Below are 22,602 nucleotides of genomic sequence, written 5' to 3' on the forward strand. Positions count from 1 at the left end.
CTTTTTGCATGACTTGGCATTTTAGTGTTGTGTTCTTTATACATGTCTAACTTTTCTCAGAATTAAGCCACTGATAGCAGCTTAATAGTTATGCCTTCTTTCATTGGCCATTGTCTTTCCTAGTCTCTTTCGATGTTGAGTAAGCTGGATGCAGCTGGTGCATTTGGAAGTGGAATCAAAAATAGAATTACTGATTATTAATCAAGAGTACCAAGAAAAATAGAAGGAAGAGTAAAACACTTGAACTTTTATCTTAAGGGTAAGATTGTGTACTAGTCACTATCACATAGTTAATCAGATTTTATTAATGATAGCCAGATTCCCTATGTTGAATGTATACTATACCATACCACATGTCTTCTGTGCACTTCTTTTTCTTTGGGTGCTAAGCATGTTTTGGTTATGCTGACATGCCTGGTGTTGGATATCTGACTTCAGCGCACCCAGCAACTGGTGATGATGCAATTCATCAAAATATCCATTCAGTTATTCATTATCCCTTTCAGCAATTATGAAAAAAAGATAAAACTACTATTTCTCTTCTAGTTTTCGTGTGTGGTTTTTGTTTCATTGTACGACTCCTTTAGTCCACAGTTGTTGTTTTGGTTGCTTGTTTTTAGAAGATGTGAATTGCACTTGGAGCTGATGCAGCTTGTGGGATGTGTGTTACTGGGTCAGCGTTTTGTGGCCACAGCCTTGTGAATCTTTTCATTGCTTCAGAGGCACAAACTACAGGAATTGAGTCCATCAATCTGTGTATTGCTTCACTGCCACTGCTGGGTTCAATTTGATGTATACTTATTTTTCCTGATTGTATTCATTTGTAAATTAGTTTTGAAGTATTTATTGGTATTGCACTTAGTCAATGTAGTTTTGGGGGTTTTTTTGTTTTGTTTTGTTTTACTACTGACACAAAGAAATACCCCCAACCTTTGGAATAAATAAAATATGTGTTATTTTAAAGAAAGAAAGCAGCTTCAACAGAACCGGGTAACTGGCAAGCTAACATACTGCGCTAGTGTTAAGCTAAGAAACAGACTTTGTTATTTTCTGTATCCACAGAAACACAAATTTTGTAATATGGAGTTAGGTCTGTTTTTTTTTGTTTTGTTTTGTTATTAAATGCTGAGCCAGCCAATCTGGGTCTGACTGATAGCGGTAGCTTGCACTAGTTGGTTCAAACCTCTTGCTGACCCTTCAAACTTTATTTTATTTTATTTTCTAATTACTTAATTTGGCTAGTTACCGTTAGAAACATAGGCCATTTAAGCAAATTAAGGTTTTATGCGGCCAGGTAGAGGTTTGGAAGAGCATTTTGAATAAGATATGTAAGTTTTGAATCATTAGTAACATTTTATGTATTCAAATAACCTTAAAATTACAGATTAACCAAAAAACAAAAAGAAAAAAAACTGTGGTTTCACGGTGGAAGTTTAGTTTTATTAGTACATGGATGTGTAATGATGCTGCCATGTTTCGTCATTGCCTTACTGTACACTTACCAGCCACTTTTTAAGTTACACCGGTTAGAATGATTAGACATTTGCATTAACAATCAATCTTTCAATCCTTTAGGCATGGTTAAGATGACTTGCTGAAGTTTAAAATGAGCGTCAGTATGAAACATGAAAGTGTGGATCCATCCTGCATTGAATCAATAGCTTAGACTGATGCTAGTGGTTTAATAGCATGGGCGATATCTTCTTGACGCACCTTGGGCCCTATAGTACTGAAAGATGTTCAGTAACTGAACATCTTTCAAACACCATAGGCGGTCTGAATATTGTTGCTGTCCACCTCTTTGTTACTAAAGTGTGCCCATCTATTGCTTATCGATATCACAAAGTTTAAAATATATCACATTGGTTTCTTGACCATATCAATGTCAGGTTCACTGTGTTCAAATGAACTCCACAGTCACCTGACCTCAATCCAACAGAGAATCTTTGAGAAGTGGTGGGAAAGGGATGCATGATGCATATTGCAGCTGATAAAACTGTTCAATGCTATTGCATGAACGAATTGAAGTGAAATATACACTTGAAGGTGCCTCTATACACACAGAGATCATGACATGGTGCTGGACGTCATTTGGAAAAATGCAGTGTATGAGCCCCCCAAAATTATAATATCTTAAATATCTGTCTCTGCACTGTTAATACCTCACATTTTGGCAGCCAAATAACAAGCTCATGTTGTTGTTGTTGTTAGTAGTAGGTTATTGTTACTAAAATTAGTAAATTATGTCAAGGTTTAACATAAATTATGTTTTAAGTTAGCCTATTATCATGGAATATTTTTTCTAAACTAACTTAAAAGTGATGAAGACACATAAAATGTAGATTAGTTTGTGATTGCGTCTGAGCCGTTTATGAAGGGACTGTCCGTGGTGCTGAAAACTAAACTTGGGTATTTAAACACAACATCTTCTACAGAACTACAAGAGCGAGACAGACCACTATCACCAAGAGAGCTGGCTTAAAGGGATTAGTTTGGTTAGCCTATGGGGTATAATAGTGTAAGTCATTTATCTTGTAAAGTGCCGTGAGATTGTGTTATTTGCATTTAAAAGAATTGTACATGTTAAAGTTGTGAGAACTACCTGTGTGTTTGAATCAGGTTATTTTGCTGATGTAACATAACTGAGCTTCAGGGATGAATGAAAAAGTAATTTCTTTCTCGACTTAAGAAAAATTTTCTTTTCACCCTTGATTTCCAAGAATCTGCATTGCAGGAAGCCACTGAGCAGCACCAAGACCTGGATCTGACGCTTGTCTGGTATGTTGTTGTTAATTCACACTTACTTTTTTTTTTTTTTTAATATCAAAATCCTAAACGAATTAGAGGGACTGAAGGAACAGCAGAAAGTTAATTTATAATAAGTGAACTTGATGGACATGGAATAGGCTCACGCTATAATTTTCATTAAAGAGACATTAAAAACACGTGGCAGCAATGCCTATCATTGCCACTTTACATTACAGTTCTCATTGTGGTATTTCTGCTTTAACTCAAAGCCGTCCAAGGACATCGTGAAGAATTGCAGGAATTTTAACCGAAAGAGACAAAACATAGCTGGGCTACTTTTCTCAAACGTCGTGAGAAAGCAACCTTTATGAATAGCTACAGTGCAGCATAATTTTTACAAGTGCAAACAGTGATTTGGTGTATTTATGGCCTTAAGAGTTGAAAACTAAAATAATTAGTGGCCACATGGGGTAAATTGTACATTGAAAAATATGCATATTATGTAACTTATAGGAACATCCATAATGCTATATAGTTTTTCCAAGTTCAAACAGTAGGCTGGTATATTTATGGCAGAAGAAAGTAATAAATTACCACAAAATCAAAGGTTGTCAGAGTGCCATTGATACAGTGTTAAGTGCATATATATATATATCTTTTACTTTTCATTGTCAGCTACATAATATAAACTGTAAAGATTGTAAGTATAGGGAACATTACTGTACTGGGGTTATACTAAAATAGTATGCATTCTAATTTTACCTGCATTTTTTTTTTTTTTTTTTTTTTTTGCTTAAAAAATACTAGCAGTAAATATACGGCCTATATGAATAGCCACACAGAGGTAGTATACAGTATATTTGTTGTTTAAAAAGTAATAAAAATGATCATAAAGTAAAAAGTGACCAGAGTGTATTGAAACACAGCGTTTAACCCCAAATTAAATGCCTTCACATTGGGGATGTACCATTTCATTACGCTATGGTGAATTGCTGTCCATGGTGCTGAAACCTTTGTGGATTCGCCAAAACTGTGGACCTTGTAGGGGACTAAACGGTATTTTTGCCCTGCTTTTGGTTGCATATAAACTGTATATATAAACTGTTAAAATGTAATTAATTACTGTTACTGTGCCGGGCTTATTCTTTATAAAGAATTAGAATTTTATTTTACCTGCATTTCATAGAATTTCATAGAATTTAGTTTTCTCCACAGTTATCACGGATCAACCAGAGGTCATTGATGGTTTTACCGAGCTTTTCATTCACCACCCAAGTCACTGCATGTATCAGCAACTTGGTATCATTATCAGCCATTTAAAATCACATGGTGAAAAACCCTATAGGCTAGCTAAAGCCGCGATGCTGTCAATGATTAGTGTGGATGTGCTGGCACACGGCAGGTAGAGTGAGAAAAGGAATAAGAGAGGGAGTGATTTGGAGCGAGAGAGAGAGAGAGAGAATGAGGGAGGGAGGGAGGGAGAGAAAGAGAGAGAGGGAGGATGCTGCCAGCGGAAAATGGCTGCTGCAACCTCAAGCCTATCCTGATACACCGAAACGACATCAAGGTGGAGAGAGAGAGCGAGAGCAAGAGAGAGAAAGATTAGGAAAATGAGAGCAGATGGAGAGAGAATGTGAGCGAGTCTGAGTGTTTCCTGAAAGGAGGATAAAAAGAGAGAGAGAGAGAGAGAGGAGACCCTGGGGTGGGCTGCTGCAAGCGGCGGGCAACACCGAGCCATGGAGGGCGAGTAAGTCCTTACATTTTCATTTTTAACATTGCACATATATATTCAGTCGTCCGCCAAAAAACAACAACAACAACAAAAAAAAAAACGGATAGGAAAGAACGCCACCACCCTCAGTGTTACACCAGTATCATGCACTGTTATCACATTCAGTGCTCTACAGTTTAGCAGGCTGCCGAGAATAAAAACACCATTACGTAGTTTTGAATCAACAGCATACACCCCATTTCCGATATATCCACGCCAAATTGTGATAAATGTCAAGCCACCTACATGTGGACCTGTGCTTTTTGGATGACTGGGACACGGCATGCACGCACAAAAATTAACGAAATAACAACAATTAATGTACTGAGCAAACATCGGGTGCTATGCAGCAATTCAAAAACGAAATGCGTGGTTAGTGATTGGTAAAAACAAGCACGAAATCAGTCAGTGTGTAAAATGTATGGAGGGAGGGGGGGGCGAAATATGGCGAGTTTGGGGCCAGCATCGCGTCATTCAAGACATGGCTACAGTAAAACGAGGGAGGGATGGAGGCGTTGTGATTTTTATCAACGTGTCTCGGGGTTTCATTATGATTTTTTAAAGCCAAACTTTATGAATGAAATGTGATTTTTCTCTCTCCCTCGCTCTCCCTCATTCTCACCCCTCCTCTCCTTCTTCCCTTTTCTAATCGGGCCCCCTCCCCCCATCTCTCGTTTCCTCTCCATCCTCTCACCCACTCGTTCGTTTTTTTCCTTCTTCTTCTTCTTCTTCTTCTTCTTCTCCATTCTTCCCTTTTTCCACACGCGATTGCATTGTATTTGGGCCTAAAACATTTTTTGCGGCGAAATGTATAACGCGCAGTGCGGTGTCAAATCCAGTCTCGCTCCATCCCATTCATAAAAAAATATAACATAATATCGGGGTGTGTTAATGAGTGCGTGCAGCAGGGGCGGAATGGAGACAAGGAGCGTCTTAAGAAAATAATTGCAACAATTCAAATTCAGTGTGCTTTGAAAAATGACAAAAAGATGCGGCTGTGCATGCATTACAAACACATGTCGAACTGCAGTGCTGAATTATTCAGCCGATTTGGCGAGAGCAGCTTCTTCTTCTTCTTCTTCTTTTTGTAAGAATGCCGGGCCTCTGATGGCGATGGGTGCGTTCATTGATACGTCTATCTTGGAAACACTCATTCTTCCTCCCTCCTCCCATTTGGCCATTTCTCTCCTCAACCTTGGCGTTCTTTCTATCAATTTGCTCCATAGCCCCTTAATTTTGAACCCACATGGCTCACACTATAGCCTATCATTCTAGCTTTAATTTTCAAGCACTCCTAGCAGCAGAAATGCTTAAATAACACCAAACCAGACTGATACTTAAAATTAGATTTACCGGTCACATGAGTAATTGCCTTAGCTGTGAGTTACTGTATGATATACCTTTGAGCGGTCATATTGCAAAGCCACGACTCATAGTCCAACTAAGCTGTCAGTTTTGTGGTTTTTGTGTGAATTTCTTTGTGGAAACGTGTGCTGGCATCAATCCTGACCCTGAAATCCTCACTCTGTACTGAATTTTTGTGTTCTGAAAGTTGATCACTTGAATGACTGTGCATATCAGTTGCTGCAGGTATTTGTGCTCATGTGTGTGCCAGTGTATGTTTATTATTACAGTACAGTAATTCTGTTCATCTGGACGTAGAGTTTTTTAGTCTCAGAGTGAAAAGAAGAAATCACTTGGATGAGTGACAAAGTCTTTCTCCCACTGAAAAGGCTACAGCCAGATGAACAGAATAGACATTTTGGGATTTCCTCACCTGGATGATTGAGCATGCATCAAGACATTAGGGTACATTGTTTAATCAGCCATGGCCTCTTGGCTTTCACTCTTGGTTTCCCTGACAGTGTGCGTGTTCGTGCGGTGGTGATGACACGTGATGACTCCAGTGGCGGTTGGGTGCCCCTTGGAGGTGGTGGCCTCAGTCATGTGGTCATATGTAGGGGGCGGAGTCATGATGGCAGGGGACGGAGGGAGTACATCATACGTGGAGAACGGCTGCGAGATCGAGCAGTGAGTGTGTGCGTGTGTTATGCCTGTCTTTGGTGACACGTTGCTTGTCAACACCATCCAAAGACTGTAGATCTATGTTGTCTTAAAACTTAAGGAAGGACTATATCTTAATTGGTTAACTAACTTCTTAAATTGTCTGGAATACTGTTTCTGTCTAGCCGGTGCTGGAGTGTGCAGTGCAAAAAGGGTTAGTGTACAACAAGGTGAACCCCATCTTCCATCACTGGCGAGTAGAGGATCGAAAGTTTGGCCTTACATTCCAGAGCCCTGCCGATGCCATCTCCTTTGAGAAAGGGCTTCAGACTGTCATAGACAAGCTCGACAGAGGTAGACATGAGCTGCGTATAAAAGTTGATTTATAGAAAATATGTAGGAAAACCTAAGTCATTTCTTTTTACGTTTTCAAGGCTCTGACTCGCCCTCATCCTCCACGCCAGAAGAGGCCGACACTGAGGATGACGGACAAGCTGTGAGTAACTGAACAGGTCATTGTTTGACCACCACATATTCACTAAAATGGGTTTGTGTATTCTGTCACCTGACCCAAATGCAGTCATTGTTGATTTTTGATTTGCGGGGTGCCATGCAACCTCTATCAGTCTCATACAGGAAGTGAGTCGTCATCCAACAGCAGAAAGGAGATGCTTCCCAAACCCATCACCATAGTGACAAGCGAGTCATCGTCTACTTGCTTCGTGCGGTCGGAAGAGTTTAGTTTTGGATCCAGCCATGCTGTAACCACGCAGACACCTGCTCAGGTAGCACACCACCTCCTGCTCTAGCTGTACTTTACTGACTATACCATACCACTGCACTGAGAATAACGTGCACATCTTGATATCATTTGTAACAGATTTTTCAGTTACTTGTGCATCTTCTCGTCAATAAACACTTTAAAAGCTGAGTAATGATTTCTGCAGACAAATACGACCTAGAAAGAGGTTTGTAAGCTGTTTTAGATCCACAAAAAAACAAAAAAAAACCCACGGACTGTTTTGGTTGATTTTTTCCCCCTCTGTCCCCACCCTTAAGTCCATGCAAGTTTATTTGTTCTACATCTAGAATGCAGAAAGTGAAATTTTAACAGGTTTGGCCTTTTCTATTTCTTGTGTATGAATGTGGGATATCTGAGAAATGAAAACCTTCTATAATCACTGCCATAGTACACAATGTTCCTGACTCACTCTGTAATCCTACACCCTCTCCACAGATCCACACCAGGTCGGGCCAGCACCAGCTCTCACAAATGACGGCTGTGTTGAATCCCCCAGCGCCCCCGCCCCCACCTCCTGCTCCACCTACTCCTCCTGTAGGTCCCCCAGCCTCATCTCCCCTGTCCCCCCTCTCACCCACTATTTCATTGCTGGAGGAGGGAGATCTGCACAGTGTGGACCCTTGCAAAGACCTGTGGGGTTCTCGAGGTTATGAGGATTACAGACGGGCAGGGGCCACAAGGACTATGGTTGGGGGGCTAACTGGCGGTGTGGTTGTTGGTGGTGGAGGAAGCCTGCAGGACAAGTCAGAGCTGTGCGTGGTTCGCTTTGAGAAGGAGCTGGCGGGAGTGGGTTCGGCGGGCTGTGATGTGACTGTGAGCCTGGACAGTAAAGCCTCCCAGCGTTTATCCTCATCGTCACCCATCTGTATGTCCATGCCCAATGCTGTATCCGGCGTGTCCTCAGGTGCCGGCTCACCCCAGGAGACGGGTAAAGGCTCACCGTCGCCCTGCTGCATCCACACATCGCTGGCCACTCCCCGGTCGCGGACTCGTAAGAGAGGAGGAGGAGCTAGTAGTAGTGGTGACCCGGGAGTAATCTCTCCCGATGATGACAGCCCGTGCCCTCAGGCTTCATCGTCATGCTCGTCTCGCTGTGTGTACTGCCGCTCTGTTTTCAGTGCTTCAGAGAATGGGCGGGGCCGATGCAGAGATGCCCCAGACCCGGCCCTGCACTGCCTGCGCCAGTGGACCTGTGTGTGGTGTGCAGAGAGTCTGCTCTACCACTGCATGTCGGACTCTGAGGGAGAGTTCTGGGAGCCTTGTTCATGTGATGACTCAATGGGGGGCCACCCGCACCCCCTCTGCTGTGCCCGCTGGTTGGCCCTCCTGGCCCTGTCACTCTTTGTGCCCTGCATGTGCTGCTACCTGCCTTTGCGCGCCTGCCTGCGATGTGGGGAGAGGTGTGGCTGCTGTGGGGGAAAGCACAAAGCAGTCCGATGAAGCCAGGCTTTTGGGAGGGAGGGGTTTCCTGGACCGAGGGGGTTTGGGTATTGAGAGAAGAGAGCATCTGTTAGGAAGCAGAAGGTTGGCCCTAAATAGGAACAGTGCTCTCAGTAGACCCAGACCTCTGGCCCGCCAAAGCCCCACAGCCTTCCGCTGCATTCGGCTCTTTCTCTTTTCAACCTGGGGCCTTCCTCACTGGTCCATGCCTGCTGTAGGTGCATTGCACTCAGACCAGGCTCTGTGGGCGTCGTAGTGGATTTACTGAGGAGTGGCTCATCTAGAGTTAGCTGTCAGTGACTTTATCACAGAAAGAAGGTGGCAGAGGCAACAGTGAAGTGTACACTGTTTCAAATGTCCGTTTTTTTTAATTTAGAAAGGAAAAAAAACTCAAAAAACAAAAGATGTTTATATATATGATTGTTATAATTTTAATTGGTATATTTTATTAAATGTAAAACATATTGACAGAATCCCCAAATGGCACACACATTCACGTACTCACAAACATGAGATCTTGGGGAAGTTATTTGTTCCATGTTGGCCTGTTTATCAGTCAGATGAACAGATGTCACCCTTTACCTCTAATTTTACCTCAGATGTTACTAAAAACTTAAGGAAAGAAAAAAAAAGGAGAGATGTTTGGTGTGAATGAGCACATGGTGCATGCAGTCTTCAAGAGAGTACAAGCATCTGAGACCACTAGTGTTGTCCTTTGATTATACCGCATTATACCACAATGGGAGAAAGGTTATCAAATGCAAAGAGACAATTATTGTTAAGGGAAGTTGCAATGACGACCACCAAGACTTAAAAGTCATAACATGATTCATAATGATCCTTTGTAACCAAACACATGGTTACTTTTTTGTTTCCAAAAAGAAGAAAAGAGAATGTGTGTCTAGCATTCAGCACCCTCACATTTGCGCATACATGTTTTTTTCCCATCTTCCCAAGTATTTTCAATATAAATCATAGAAATCCTCATATCCCACCACTGTACTTGTTGAATCAGTCAAGGTGCTTACAACTGAGGCCTCTGAGCGAGTCTATTCTACCTAATGTACACAGTGACTGCACTGTCCCCAAAGAAAAAGAAAACAGGACCCCATGGTAACCAATCTGTTGACGTGTCTTGGCCTCTGTATGAGACACCACCAAAAATGTAAGTGCAATGAACAATGCTTCAAAATTTATTTTTGTACCGGTTACTCATGTTAGTATACACTAAGCAGTAATGGAAAAGTGTTGAAACGGAATACTGTAGTGTGTTGCTGTGCTCGACATCAAGCATAAAAGAAAAACAGGAACACAAAGTTGTCTTTGAGCAGCAGCACGTAGCTCGCAGGTGCGACATTTGAACGCGTCTGCTGCCGACTGTTGACGCTGTGATTAGAAAAAGACACATTAACTTGAAAAAGCCGAATGAAACAGGCGATGCGGTTGTTAACATTGCTTTAAGTGGAAGGTCAAAAAAGCTGCTATTTTTACGCTATTCTATTCAAACTTTCCCACTGCCTGTTGACAACTGGAGCGGTTGCGTGATTTAGAAACAAAGCTCCAAGTTTCTGTTCCACCCAGGGTGCGGAAGATTTTGTGAATTTAAAGCTGGCATTAAAGATGAATTTCCCCCGAGACATTTTTAAAAATGTTGCTGGTGATGTACCTTGCATTTCTATGTTTTATTTTGCTGATTGGCAGGATACATTTCTACTTCCAGTTAATAACCAGTTAAAGGTGCATTAATAGACCAACAAATGGATTACTGGGACAAAAAAAAATCCTTTCGTTTTTGTAGGAATTCCTTAGAATACAGGTACAGGGATATTTGTTTACAGTCTGTCTTTTTGTGTTTCACCTTACAAATTGACACATTGCATAAAAGACAAGCACACCAGTTCCACTATAGAAAGGTGCTTCACTTCCAAAATTAAATACAACAAGAAAATTTGGGCTTTTTTTGTTAAGTGAAAAAACTTAAATAAGGGGCCATAATGGTTATATAATATGTATTAAATGCAATAAGCTTTAAGTCATTAAAAAAATCATCACAAAGTAAAAAAGATGTTGATTTTGCAGCTTTAAAAAAAAACAAAAGTCAACAAATTTAACACATGGAATGTACTGAGAATCCCAGAAAGGTAATACTAGTGTAAGTGATGGATATACCTTCGTTTTGTATAAGGAAACCAGTGTTGACCGAGTTTCGTTGTCTCAAATGCAACATCACCTGGGTGGACTTTAAATTATGGCAGAATGAACCTTTCAGAAGCTTCACCATATTATTTACATTTTAAGTTTAGCCAAGAATTGTTATCCAAAGTGACTTAAAGTGAGTGAAGAGACAGTAGGGTTCAGAGTCAGGACATGCAACTGCTGATGAACACAAGCCTCGATCTCTTGGTTATGGGACATTGTCTTTACTACTAGGCCAGCCAACCAACATTGTTGGTCCTCTTAATTTTTTTTTAAAGACGCCCTGTCACAACGGCAGGAAATCCAAACCCAGTCACAAGACTGCCATCCCCTGATTCAAAACCTTTGTCTTTCTCTCTCACACACACACACACACACTCTCCACAAATCTGATAGACCCTCACACACAGACACACGTGTTCACTCGATGGTGCAGAACTAGTAAAGCCATTGCACACAGTTTGCTGCTTCTGGTTCAGAAATGGTGTTAGAGTACAGTACTGACAGTCATGCAATCACAATTGCAGGCCCCATTCTTACATCTTAATAAATGTGCCTTTTGATTTGAGTAATCAATAACTTATGATTTCTAAGTAACTCTGTATTAAGTACTATTTCCTTTTTTGGTTATTAATTTCTGCCAATGTGCATATTTTCAAATGTACGTATTTATTAGTTTCAAAGTAATTAATGAGATATTACCTGTTTATTTATTTATTGAGATATTTATTCTGATTCTTTATTTTTTTGAGACAGGTTTTTATCTTCTGTGCTGTCTTACTTCTGACTTTGTGCCAATGTGCTGCTTTGAGGTGTTACATATCGTGGGTTTGTATCATTATTAAACCCTCACTCTATATTTTAAAAGCGTTTTCTTCTTTCTCATGTGTGCATGTATAAAACTCACTGTGCTGTTTCCCAAACACTGGTTCAAATTGCTTTATAACTGTTCCATAGAGCTATGGAAGGAATCTTTAAAAAAAAAAAAAAGCCTATAAATGTATTCTTTTGTTAAACACACATTTATTTTGTTGCCTTTGATTATTACTCAAATATTTATATTATGTTTTGTAAAAAACAAAATCTCTCCCCCATCTCTCCTATGGGAACAGGACTTTACAGCAAGCTACAACAGAATATATCCAGTGACCACTAGAGGGCAGTAACATTGCCTTAAAAAAATCCACAAGTATTAAAAAGGGAGGAAGAAGACACAAATTTTCCATTAAAAAACAAAAAAACAAAACAAAGTAACCCTCCCCTCCACCAAAACTGTGATTAGCTGTTATCCTTTGGATGCTGGGGTCCATTACTTTGCAGAGTACATGTGCTGCCTTTTATGTTTGAGGATCTCAGTGGAGGTGAGGGTCAGGTCTTGATTGCACACATCACAGTGATAAACTCTGGTAAGGCTCGACACTGATGAAGAGCTTGCTTTTCCACCTTCTGGCTCTGAAATAAAATACAAAATAAAAACACACACAGTTGGTAAACACACTCACACTTCGTATGAAATTCTTTATCTCTTCTAAAATAAAGTATGTGGCCTAACGCTCGTGTTAAACCAATCAGAGTACGGTACAAAAGAAATTCCCGACCTTCCTCGGGCTGCTGCTGTTCTCCAGCCGGCCTGCAGGAAGTTTCATGATGCATTCGTTCCAGTGGAGTTAGAGGCATGTACAGGTCACAGTTGGGACAGCTCCAGAAAGTACGTAAACACTCACTGTAGAGGTCTTTTGAATCCTGCAAATCATAATTTAGAAATATTAAAATAATGCGTAGATTTAATAAGACCAGCTGCGCGGTTTCATTCCAAAATGATCTGTTTTCATGCATGAACAAAAAAGACATTAAACCTAGAACTGACCATCTATCATTTTAATTTTTAATTGTATTTTTAATTATAACTTGATTGAGGAAATGGCACGTTATAATCCATATACAGCCAAACTGCAGGTCTTTAATTATTTTTTGTCTAATGTCTCTGTTGATGCAGTTAGGTTATAATCTGGGCTCTGACGTACACTCTGCATCTATATGAATAACATTGAAAGGGACAGTCTAGTATATAAAAGTAATTTTGAGGGTCATTGTCTTTAAAAAGTTCTGGATTCCACATACAAGGTAAAAGTATTCCAAAAAAATGCATTTTGTCACTTGTATTACTTTGGAAGAGATTAAATTTCTGGCATAGCTTTTGATTTTGGAGGTTGATAAGTGAAACAATATATAAAGAACTCACAGATAACTTTTTAAAAACCCCAAACAAACCTACAGTCATGAAAAAGAAATTTCCAATGTCTTTCATTTCTGTTGTTTCAAATATCAGGACATAATAAAAAAAAAAAATCACCTGGTCCCAACCATATTCTCTCTCATGAGAGGTTTAAGCATAGCCCTCTTAAGGTCCCGCCAGCATTTCAAATAGGTTGAGGTCTGGACTTTGGCAGGGCTATTCCAGCACCTTGATTCTTTTCTTATTCAGCCAGTCTGTTGTAGATGATCAGTTAGCCAAGCTTTAGCTATCAGATAGATGGCGTCACATCTGACTCCAGTATACTTTATTATACACAGGAAGACTCCAGACCAGCAAACAGCCAAAACTGCTTTAACAGAGATGGTCACACTTGCAGATGATCAATTAATCAAGTGCATTTGATTAACAGATGGCTGCTACTTTCCATCTTAATTCCCATGGAAGCAATTTGGGTAATTATTACTTTTATTATATGTATTTATTTGTTTATTTTACACCCTGCTCGTACATTTCGGCTTAGTTTCTTGGTAAATAAACAATGACAATGTTTTATTTTCTTAATTTTAGGATGTTTTAGAGACCAAATGATTTTTTAAATTATGCTCTGATATGTAAAACTCTAGAACTGTCCTTCTTTTAACTTCCATTGCTATATAGGGAATGTAATATGTAAATACAGCCCTAAGAGCTGAAACAATAATTTCTTTGAAACTTTAACACAATGCATTTCTAAATTGCAGCTGTTTTTAGACAAACTCACAGCCAGACAGTTGTAGGTGAAAAAGTTGGTGACACGTAGGCCTCCTTTAATGGGGTCTGGCTTGGCCTCGGCTCCTGGAAACAGCGGGTTTAAATCTCCAGCTTTAGTGTTCGACAACACAGACTCCAACTGAGGACCAATGTACAGGTTCTGGGTCTGGAAAGCTGAGAGTCGCCGGAGGCTATAACTGACCTGTCGGGGAAAGTAAAAAATACACAAAAAAACATTCTGATTATTAACATATTGGTCTTATATACATTGTTTACATTTTATCAGCTGTTTAGTGATGTGTTAAATTGTTTCTGGAACAAATAGGTGACTCTTCTAACTTTATTGTTCTGCTTCTCTGTGTTCTAGGATCATCCAGTTGAGTCCATTATACAGTAACAACCAAGCTGGCACATCAGTACCTCAGTGTAGAGCAGAAAGCGGACCAGGCTTTCACTCAGCTTTTGCACAACTCTGCGGGACACCCCCTGCCCGACTGCTGCTCCCCCTGTTGAGTTCTGTCCCAGCTGGGCCTGCAGCAGACGCTCCCACTCAGCCCTGAGAGTAAGCGCCGTGGACAGCACCTTCAGAGCCTCCTCTGGCTCCTTCAGCTCCAACTCCAGCCAGCCGTCCACCACTAGTCGCGTACAGTCAGCGTTAGTGTCCACAGTGTTTGCTACCAGCAGCAGAGCCTGGTGAACAAATTAGAAATGATTAACGCATCATGTATGAACTGGCAAAAACTGGGGGTAATGGAAGAGACGATGAAATAAAACCATAACCTGACACAGAATCCCCACATAAAGTTTTCTTTTCCACAGCCATTATTCATCCCCATATTCTGATGTTCCTTTCTTTATTAAACCTGCAAACTGACAACATTGTGCCACAGTTCTTGCTACTTAATATGTTACTAAGTGGAAAAAAAATAAATAAAATAAACTGGAAGAAAGGAATACACAATCCAGTTTAATTTACTGTCACATGTGTTGTGCGTACCCAAATAGCACACTGTGATACAAAGAGAAAACCATGTAATCCAGTTTAGTTTAATTTAAAGCATGCAACTTGGTGCAACACTAGAGCGAGTGCATTAATGGATTTCAAGAAAATATTACTGTTAAGTATTTGTCCTACTCTGAATCCGTAATAGCATCAAACTGGATTAGTTTTGTTTACATTCACAATATCAGGTTGCTTTAAGATAATACAAAGCATTATTATCCAACATGTTTTTTAAAAATGTAGTGGTTTGTGGAGGAAATAGGGATATCCCACATCAGGTACTAACTTGCAGTGCTGGAACCCGCACGCAGTTTGACAAATAGGGTTTGTTGGTCTCCAACAGAGTGACGAAGGCCAACAGCTGGTGTTTGGTGCTGTCTCTCCTATCAGGCCCTGCAGGCAGGAAACACAGACGACATGTGAGACATTCAATAGAAGATCAAAGGTAAACTCAGTGATCAGAGGGCAGAAAAAGAGAGATTTTGTTTAACTGGAAACAAATGAAAGCACTGCTGACCCTTAATTGCCTTGAGCAGGTTACAGTTTCTCTTTGTCATATAAAGTTGGATTTATATGACAGGAAATGTGGTTTCATATAATAAATCAGATTACTGAAGATGTTGTTTTCGCTAGTTTTAAAGTAACTTTGAAAAAGAAATGCTCCTCCTTGGTATCTGATTGAGAATTTAGGCTGTGAAATGTAAAAATGTTTAGGAAAATCTGTGAAATGCTGTGTTTAAATATCTCAAAATATAATTCTGACCAGATTAACCCACCAATGTAAAAGCGTTATCTAATTACAAGCCAAATTTGTGCAAATATCAAAAATACTTTTATTTACAATCCAATCTATCAAAGAAAAATTCAAACTAAGTGAAATTCAGAATCAACCAAGCATCTAAGGCGCTGATGGTCAAAGAGAATCAAACAAATACAAATACAGCGACTCATTTTATGAGAGACAGATTAAGATTTTTACTAATTAGACATCACATAGAGATGGTAACTATTTGGATAAGACAAAGTCTGTTTATCTGAGGATCTTCACAAAAGAGGTATCATCAGATCAACTGTGTAACGGTTTTTATTTTACATCTGCTGTACAACAAATAAAATAAAAAATAAGAATGTGAAGGTAGGTTGTACCCATTTCTCCAGTGTCACCCTCAGGCACCTGTAACACTTCTGGGTCACTGGCAAACACACTGGTTGGGTGAATCACCACTCCTTGCTTATTCCTTGTGTGAAACACCTACACAACATAAGATCACAAAGTGGAAGTTTAATTTTTCTCCTTACTTAATTTTTTTCAGTCACCATAGAAATAATCAGATTACTGTATATTCATACGTTATAAAAGGAAATTCAGTGTAGAAGGAAGCCTGACCTGGTCAGAGTCTTTGCGGGTGGAGTTGTGTTCATCGGGCAGTGCCAGCTGAGGGTACAGGCCTCTGCAAAGCAGAAGCTTGAGCAAAGCCTGCTGGTGTGAGGACAAGTCCTGGCTGACAGCCTCCTGCAGCTCTGACACATTATGCCGTAACTTGAACTTCACCTCCTATTGCAAACCAAACAGCACCATGGGAAAAAAATATTAATAATAACAAAACTGACTTCAGCTTTTCACAAGAGCCTGCTATACTTGCTGCTTTATTTGAAAGTTGAACTTACTAGTTTGAAAAACAGGAATAAGTCATATTTTTTATAAAAACTAGGCAAAAGAAACTTGGGATGGGATGCGATAAAATTAAGAACAAGTTTGTAGTGATCATTTTTTCTCTTACACCTTCTAAGATACCTGTATGTCCAAGTTCTGTCCAGACCCCTCCTTGTTCCTCTTAGACCTTCCTGTTTCCTCTGTGTCTGATCCTGAAGAGAAGTCTCCTTCCTGACCCTCCTCCAGCTTCAGGACTTTACGTTTGCTTCCCTCCTGCTGTTCATGATCTCTCTTCAGCTGATGCAGCTTTCTCCTCTCAGTTAGCCTCTCCCTGCGTTGCACACGGTCACCACCAGAGGGAGTGCTATCTTCTGATTCCAGCAGGCTGTGGCTCCTCAGCAAGTCCTAATAATGAGAGGGATTTCAATACGTGTACTCAATCGCTAAAAAGCCTGAAAATGTTTTATGAATGTATGAAATGCTTTGTGAGGAGCCTGCCTTGAACTGTCTGCGTAGGTTCACCATCTCATATAGCCGCTGCTCCTCCAAGCCTCTCCTTCTGCACCATTTTCTTGATCCACCACCTCTCTCCCTTTTTACCTGTTTTCAAAATCAGTTTTGTGTCCAGTGAACACCTCCAGTGTTGATTCTCATTATATTAAACATCCAACACAACATGATGCTTGTCTTACTGACCTCCACCCAGGCATTGAAAGTGTTGAGGAGGGTAAAGGGGTCTCCTTGGTTGCTATGCAGGGGCTGCCGGGCTGTGGCACAATCTGGATTGTGCTGTGAACTACGCAGGAAAGGTGACTGAACGCTGAGGGCTGCTGCCACCGTCAACACGGGCTCCACCAAGTTAAACAAACAGCCCAGCACCAGCATCTTCCCTAAACAGACACAAACATGCTTAACCTGAATCCAGCTGATGGATGATCATGAGACCACCACTGTGTCACTGTCAATCCATGTGAAACTTTGCATAATTACTTTTTATGAAAGAAAAGCCTTAAATTATGTATATTACATATTTTAACATGTTAAAGACTTTCTTGTTATTTATTGCACTTTATTGCACTCTCTTGCAAGCATCCTAAAAATGACTCAGGAAAAACACAAAACAAAAGAAAAAAACAAACTCCAACATGGTTCTGCTGTATGAAATCTTACCTATGACCACATCAACGGGGAGCTGTGCCAGCAAACTACCAATAGAGGTCAGTTCACCGCGACTGTCTAGCGCCCCCTGTTCCTTTAGATAAAAAACTGCATTCTGGATACTTGCAGCCGGGGGTGGATCAATAAAAACAAAAGAGAGTGGATCTCCAAGAGACATGCTCTTCATCTGCAAGAACAGAAATGAATAAATGAAGTTAAAATTTACGCAGAAGAGTTAAAAAAAAAATCAGTTACGATTCTACTAACCTGCTACTCACAGAATCTTATTACCTGAAGAATGAGGGAGTCCAGAGCAACTCTGTGGATTTCAGGCACAGGATAAGGTGCGAAAGCATTGTAGTCAGACTCTGAGTAGAGCCGGTAGCAAACGCCCGGACCCGTACGACCGGCTCGACCTTTTCTCTGCTCAGAGCTGGCTCGGCTGATCCAGAACTCTTGTAGGCGTTGCATCTTGGCTTTAGGGTCAAAACTCATTTCTTTCACCTTTCCTATAAAGCAAGTTAAATAAAAAGAAAACAACAACAATTTTTATAGTTGCTGTTCTACTTTTAAGTAGTGCATTATTTTGCTGTTGTTAACACTATAGCATTCTCTATTTTAAAAGCTAAACAAGAAAATGTAGCTTTGCACATTCAACTTCTCTGAAGCCTTTTACGTCCTGATTTAATTACGTTTTGTCATTTAAAACAAAGCTTTGCTGCAAAATTTAAATTTCAAGGATGGACCATCAAACTCTAGGGGGTGAGAATAAATGTACCACTCATACCTGAATCAACAACAAAGCGCACTCCATCTATTGTGACTGATGTCTCCGCAATATTGGTAGAGATGATGCACTTTCTCACCCCAGGAGGAGCAATATCAAACACCTGAAGAGTAACACAGTGACAGAGGCACAATTAGAATTAGAAAATCGTAACTCTAAATAATAGCTTCAAAGCTGACTGTACCTTATCCTGCTGAGCAATTGAAAGGGTGCTGTGCAGTGTTAAGATTATCCAGCGACGTGTGTGTGTGGCATAAATCTGACAGGCCTCCTGGATGGTGGAGATCTCTGCCACACCGCTAAGAAAGAGCAGCAGGTCACCACGCTCCTCTGGGGGGTAACGCTGATCGATGCCCTGCAGGATGCGCAGATACGGTCTAGGATCCAGTTTCTCAGACTTTGAGGACTGCTCCTCAGGAGGAATGGGCTGGTAAATAACCTAAGTACCATGCCACAGGGGAAAAACAGGACATTAAACAAAAACAACTCTAAGACATGTCTGCTACTTTGATACAAAATTTTACCATTTAAATTTGTAAATAGAAACCAACACCTAGACTATCAAAATTTGCGCACTTAAAACAAATACAGCAAGTACAATAATTTTTTAAAAAGTGGCTTTTTTAAAACTTCAATCATTTGACTTGTTGTTTGCGTTTTATCCTAAATTAAAAAAACAAATCAAGAATGAAAATGTTTTGGCCCAGTATCTTTTCAGTGCATGTTTTTTGCCTACTAAATGCAAGATGCAAAGTTTTAAAAATCACATCATCTTGAGTAAAATGCATATTTACACCTATGTTTAGGGTTTGCCTCTGGTTACCTGAATAGGAAACAGCCTGCCTGGGACCTGCAGTACAGGAGCACCACTGAAATAGTTGGAGAACAGTTTGATGTTGATGGTGGCTGACATGAGGATGAGACGTAGGTCTGGGCGGTCAGCCAGCAGAGAACGCAGGACCCCGAGAAGAAAGTCACAATGGAGGTGTCTCTCATGGACCTCGTCAACAATCACAACCTGGTATCGAGCCAGCGTACTGTCCTGCTGGATCTGTCGAAGCAGCAGCCCCTCTGTAAGGAACAGCAGCTTGGTTGTTGCTGTTCGACTTGTCTCAAAGCGGATCTGGTACCCCACCTGAAAAAGACCAATAACATTTGTGAGCTCCAAGAAACTGAAAAATAGCATATATTTAATGCAGTTATAATAAAGTCAGTGCTTTAATGAAATTTCTATAATATATTTCACTAAATTAAATATGGATTTTATTCTACTTGCTGTAGTCATCCTCATCTAGATGGAAAATAATACAGTTGGGTGAATAAGTGTTTGATCCTCATCTGAATTTGTCAGTTTGCTCACTTACAAAGAAGCAAACAGTCTCTAACTTTTATGGTAGTTTCATTTTAATAGAGCAAAACAGAATATCAACAAATAATCCAGAACAAAAAACATTCCATAAAAATTTGAAATTCATTTGCATGTTACCAAGTGAAATAACGATTTGATTCCCCACAAAGCCGGCAGAATTCTGGCTTCCACAGACTGGCTGTGTATCCACGTAACAAACACCTGTCCACAGAATCAGTTTCTTTCATTTCAACCTCTATCAAAGGATATCAGGGAATCAGTTTGAGATGCCAAGCGGCAGCCAAGAAACTTAAAGAATTTAGAGATTTATGTAAAGACGAGTGGGCCAAAATCCCCCCTGAAATGTGTGCAAACCTGGCGACCAACTACAATGTCTTACCATCATGCGTGCCCACAAGGGTCAGGGTACTAAGTCATGTTTTACTTGGGGATCAAATACTCATTTCACTCAGTGGCATGCAGATCAATTTATAACTTTTATCTAAAATGGTGGAGGGGTTTTTTAGTCTGTTTTTAAGATTTTTGGTTAATATTATGTGTATCTCCATTAAAATAAAACTAGCGGTAGTATAAAAATGAGAGACCATTCATTTCTTTGGACGTAGGCAAACTTACAAACTCAGCAAGGGATCAAATAATTTTTTACTCCACCATATGTTAAAATTGTATTTATTCTGCTCAAATATTGGTTATATTCTTTTTCTATTCCCCCCCTCCTTTTAGTTAACCGATGAGGGAAATTCTAGCTGATATTTTTTCAGTCAACGGATGTACCCGAATTATAAAGTTTTTAGAATTCCCTAAAGTTTACAAAGTAAAATGAAGTTTACACACTTTTAAGCGTTTTGGATGAAAGGTTGGGATTGAATTCAGCAAATGTAACAACCTGTCCTGACAAACCTTTGATCCATACTGATTGAGGCTCTCAAAGCTGACTCTCTTTGCGAGGGATATACAGGCAATGCGCCGAGGCTGGGTGCAGGCGATGTTATCGAAGCCAGCAGAGAGAAGGTACTGAGGGACTTGGGTTGATTTTCCACAGCCCGTGTCCCCTGCCACTACAACCACTGGGTGAAGTCGCACCAACTCCACTATCCGATCGCGGTACTGGAAGATGGGCAGGTTCTTCTGTTCCCGGCGAAGTTTGGCAAGTTTGCCAAAACTCTGTTTCTGGCTGAAATCCAGGAAATGCAGGAGCGCCAGGCGGCAGTCGGAGACCTCTTGAGCCCCTGGTCCAGAGGACCTCTGTCTGCTTCTATGCTCTGATTTTCCCATGTGCTCCTCGATGTCCCTGGTGCACACAGATACGTTAATCCGGTAGCGAGCATCGTACTCTTTGGGAAGGCCAAGATCCACCTTGCCCCTGTCCCTCCCTTTGTCTTTGTCCTCCTTTCTGATTTCAGCGCCTGACATGTCTCTCTTCGTTTTAAACCTCTGGAAACGCTCAAAGAAAGCCCAGAACTCTTTATGTTCAGAGCTGCCAGCCTGGATGTAGTCATGCTCCCGGAAAAAGATTTCGTCCAGCTGGGCTCGGCACTGCGAGCTCCCCCAGTCCCAACTCCTTTTCTCTGAAGCCATAGCGTTACTAGCAAAAAATAGCGTTACTTACCTCCACCAGAATTAAGCGGGAGTCGGGCTAATCCCCTCATATAATACATAACTTCCACATGTATTCACCTTTCCAGGCTCGTAGCAGCCTAATGTTACATCTACACTAGATAAACTAGAGAGCGCATTTCAAACGCTAAAGGTTTACATTTGCCTGAATGACACAAATCTTTAATACTGCTTTAAAATGCTAAATACAGACAACTGTATATTACAAAAATAAAAGCCGGTGGGAAAACTGGAAACTCTAAATAGGGGACAATAATACGGGTGGACAACTTCCGTTCCATCCTTTAAAATCTTCCGATCTTCCGGTGAAAGCTAGCGTTTAAAAAGAAAGTGGTGACTTGTAGAGATGTCACGCCCTAAACCTGCTCCTCATTTTGACAGCGTAAAATGTTGTTAATGATTTATTTGAACTTGCCTTTGTCCCCGGTAGAATGATCGTGTAGTATATCTTTAATTACTAAAAAAAAAAAAAAAAAATGGACAAGAATTGGGTGGACAATTATTTGAGATTTCGGCAAATCCACAAAGGGTCAAATATATACTTACACCCCCACTATTAGTTGTAAACATGTTCCTTTGCAAGTTGCACCTCAACCAGATCATTTTGGTACCCATCAACAAACTTCTAGTATCATTCCGGCACCCTTATGCTACAAAATTTGGTGTTCTTATGTTTGAAAGCTTCACCTTTACTCCACCTTTTGTCAGTGCGGCTTAATAATTCAGTCTTTGTAAAACTTTTCTCCTGAAGGCATTTGGCTTGTGTCAATTTTGGAGCAGGAGCTTCTTTCTTGGTTGGAACCCTCTCAGTCCATGGCAAAGTAAAACTCGCTCCACTGTGGACAGTGACACTGATGTTCTTTAAATCTCCAGTTCATGGTAGGCTTTAGTCTTGGTGGTTCCTGAACATCTTAAACATTTTTCTCTTTCCTGAGGGCGACAGTTCAGATCCTCCTTCAGACTTTGGTAAAATGGTGATGTAACCAAACAACATGTACTTGCATACAGTTGTTTTAACCAATGGTACTGAAAACTTTCATCAACTC

General features: G+C 40.5%; 2 protein-coding genes across 2 annotated transcripts; one reads left to right on the forward strand and one right to left on the reverse strand.

Moving 5' to 3' along the window:
* The first annotated feature begins 4,266 nt into the window (after positions 1–4,266).
* On the forward strand, positions 4,267–9,057 carry spred3 (sprouty related EVH1 domain containing 3). Its single transcript, XM_031760410.2, has 6 exons — positions 4,267–4,495; positions 6,385–6,550; positions 6,709–6,877; positions 6,958–7,019; positions 7,150–7,308; positions 7,761–9,057. Exons 1-6 carry the CDS (start codon positions 4,485–4,487, stop codon positions 8,763–8,765), a joined length of 1,572 nt encoding a protein of 523 aa, XP_031616270.2. The 5' UTR covers positions 4,267–4,484; the 3' UTR covers positions 8,766–9,057.
* Positions 9,058–9,231: 174 nt separating this feature from the next.
* Positions 9,232–21,840, reverse strand: dhx34 (DEAH (Asp-Glu-Ala-His) box polypeptide 34). Its single transcript, XM_031760408.2, has 16 exons — positions 20,840–21,840; positions 19,394–19,705; positions 18,755–19,009; positions 18,571–18,673; positions 18,075–18,292; positions 17,796–17,970; positions 17,322–17,515; positions 17,124–17,225; positions 16,767–17,030; positions 16,359–16,526; positions 16,118–16,223; positions 15,258–15,364; positions 14,389–14,658; positions 13,979–14,170; positions 12,560–12,704; positions 9,232–12,413 (listed from the first exon to the last, which is right to left on the reverse strand). Exons 1-16 carry the CDS (start codon positions 21,515–21,517, stop codon positions 12,271–12,273), a joined length of 3,432 nt encoding a protein of 1,143 aa, XP_031616268.2. The 5' UTR covers positions 21,518–21,840; the 3' UTR covers positions 9,232–12,270.
* Positions 21,841–22,602: the final 762 nt, after the last annotated feature.

The sequence above is a fragment of the Oreochromis aureus genome, linkage group 14, assembly GCF_013358895.1.
Source record: "Oreochromis aureus strain Israel breed Guangdong linkage group 14, ZZ_aureus, whole genome shotgun sequence".
Classification (NCBI taxonomy): Eukaryota; Metazoa; Chordata; class Actinopteri; order Cichliformes; family Cichlidae; genus Oreochromis; species Oreochromis aureus.

Bases quoted from the DNA above. Each gene is read 5' to 3' on its own strand.
- spred3 (XM_031760410.2), top strand. The intron at 6,551-6,708 runs GTGAGTGTGTGC...GTTTCTGTCTAG, and splicing joins AACGGCTGCGAGATCGAGCA to CCGGTGCTGGAGTGTGCAGT. The intron at 7,309-7,760 runs GTAGCACACCAC...CCCTCTCCACAG, and splicing joins CCACGCAGACACCTGCTCAG to ATCCACACCAGGTCGGGCCA.
- dhx34 (XM_031760408.2), bottom strand. From the start codon at position 21,517: ATGGCTTCAGAGAAAAGGAGTTGGGACTGGGGGAGCTCGCAGTGCCGA. The intron at 18,293-18,570 runs GTATGAGTGGTA...CTTGCTTTATAG, and splicing joins GCGCTTTGTTGTTGATTCAG to GAAAGGTGAAAGAAATGAGT. The intron at 12,414-12,559 runs GTCGGGAATTTC...ATTTTATTTCAG, and splicing joins ACAGCAGCAGCCCGAGGAAG to AGCCAGAAGGTGGAAAAGCA.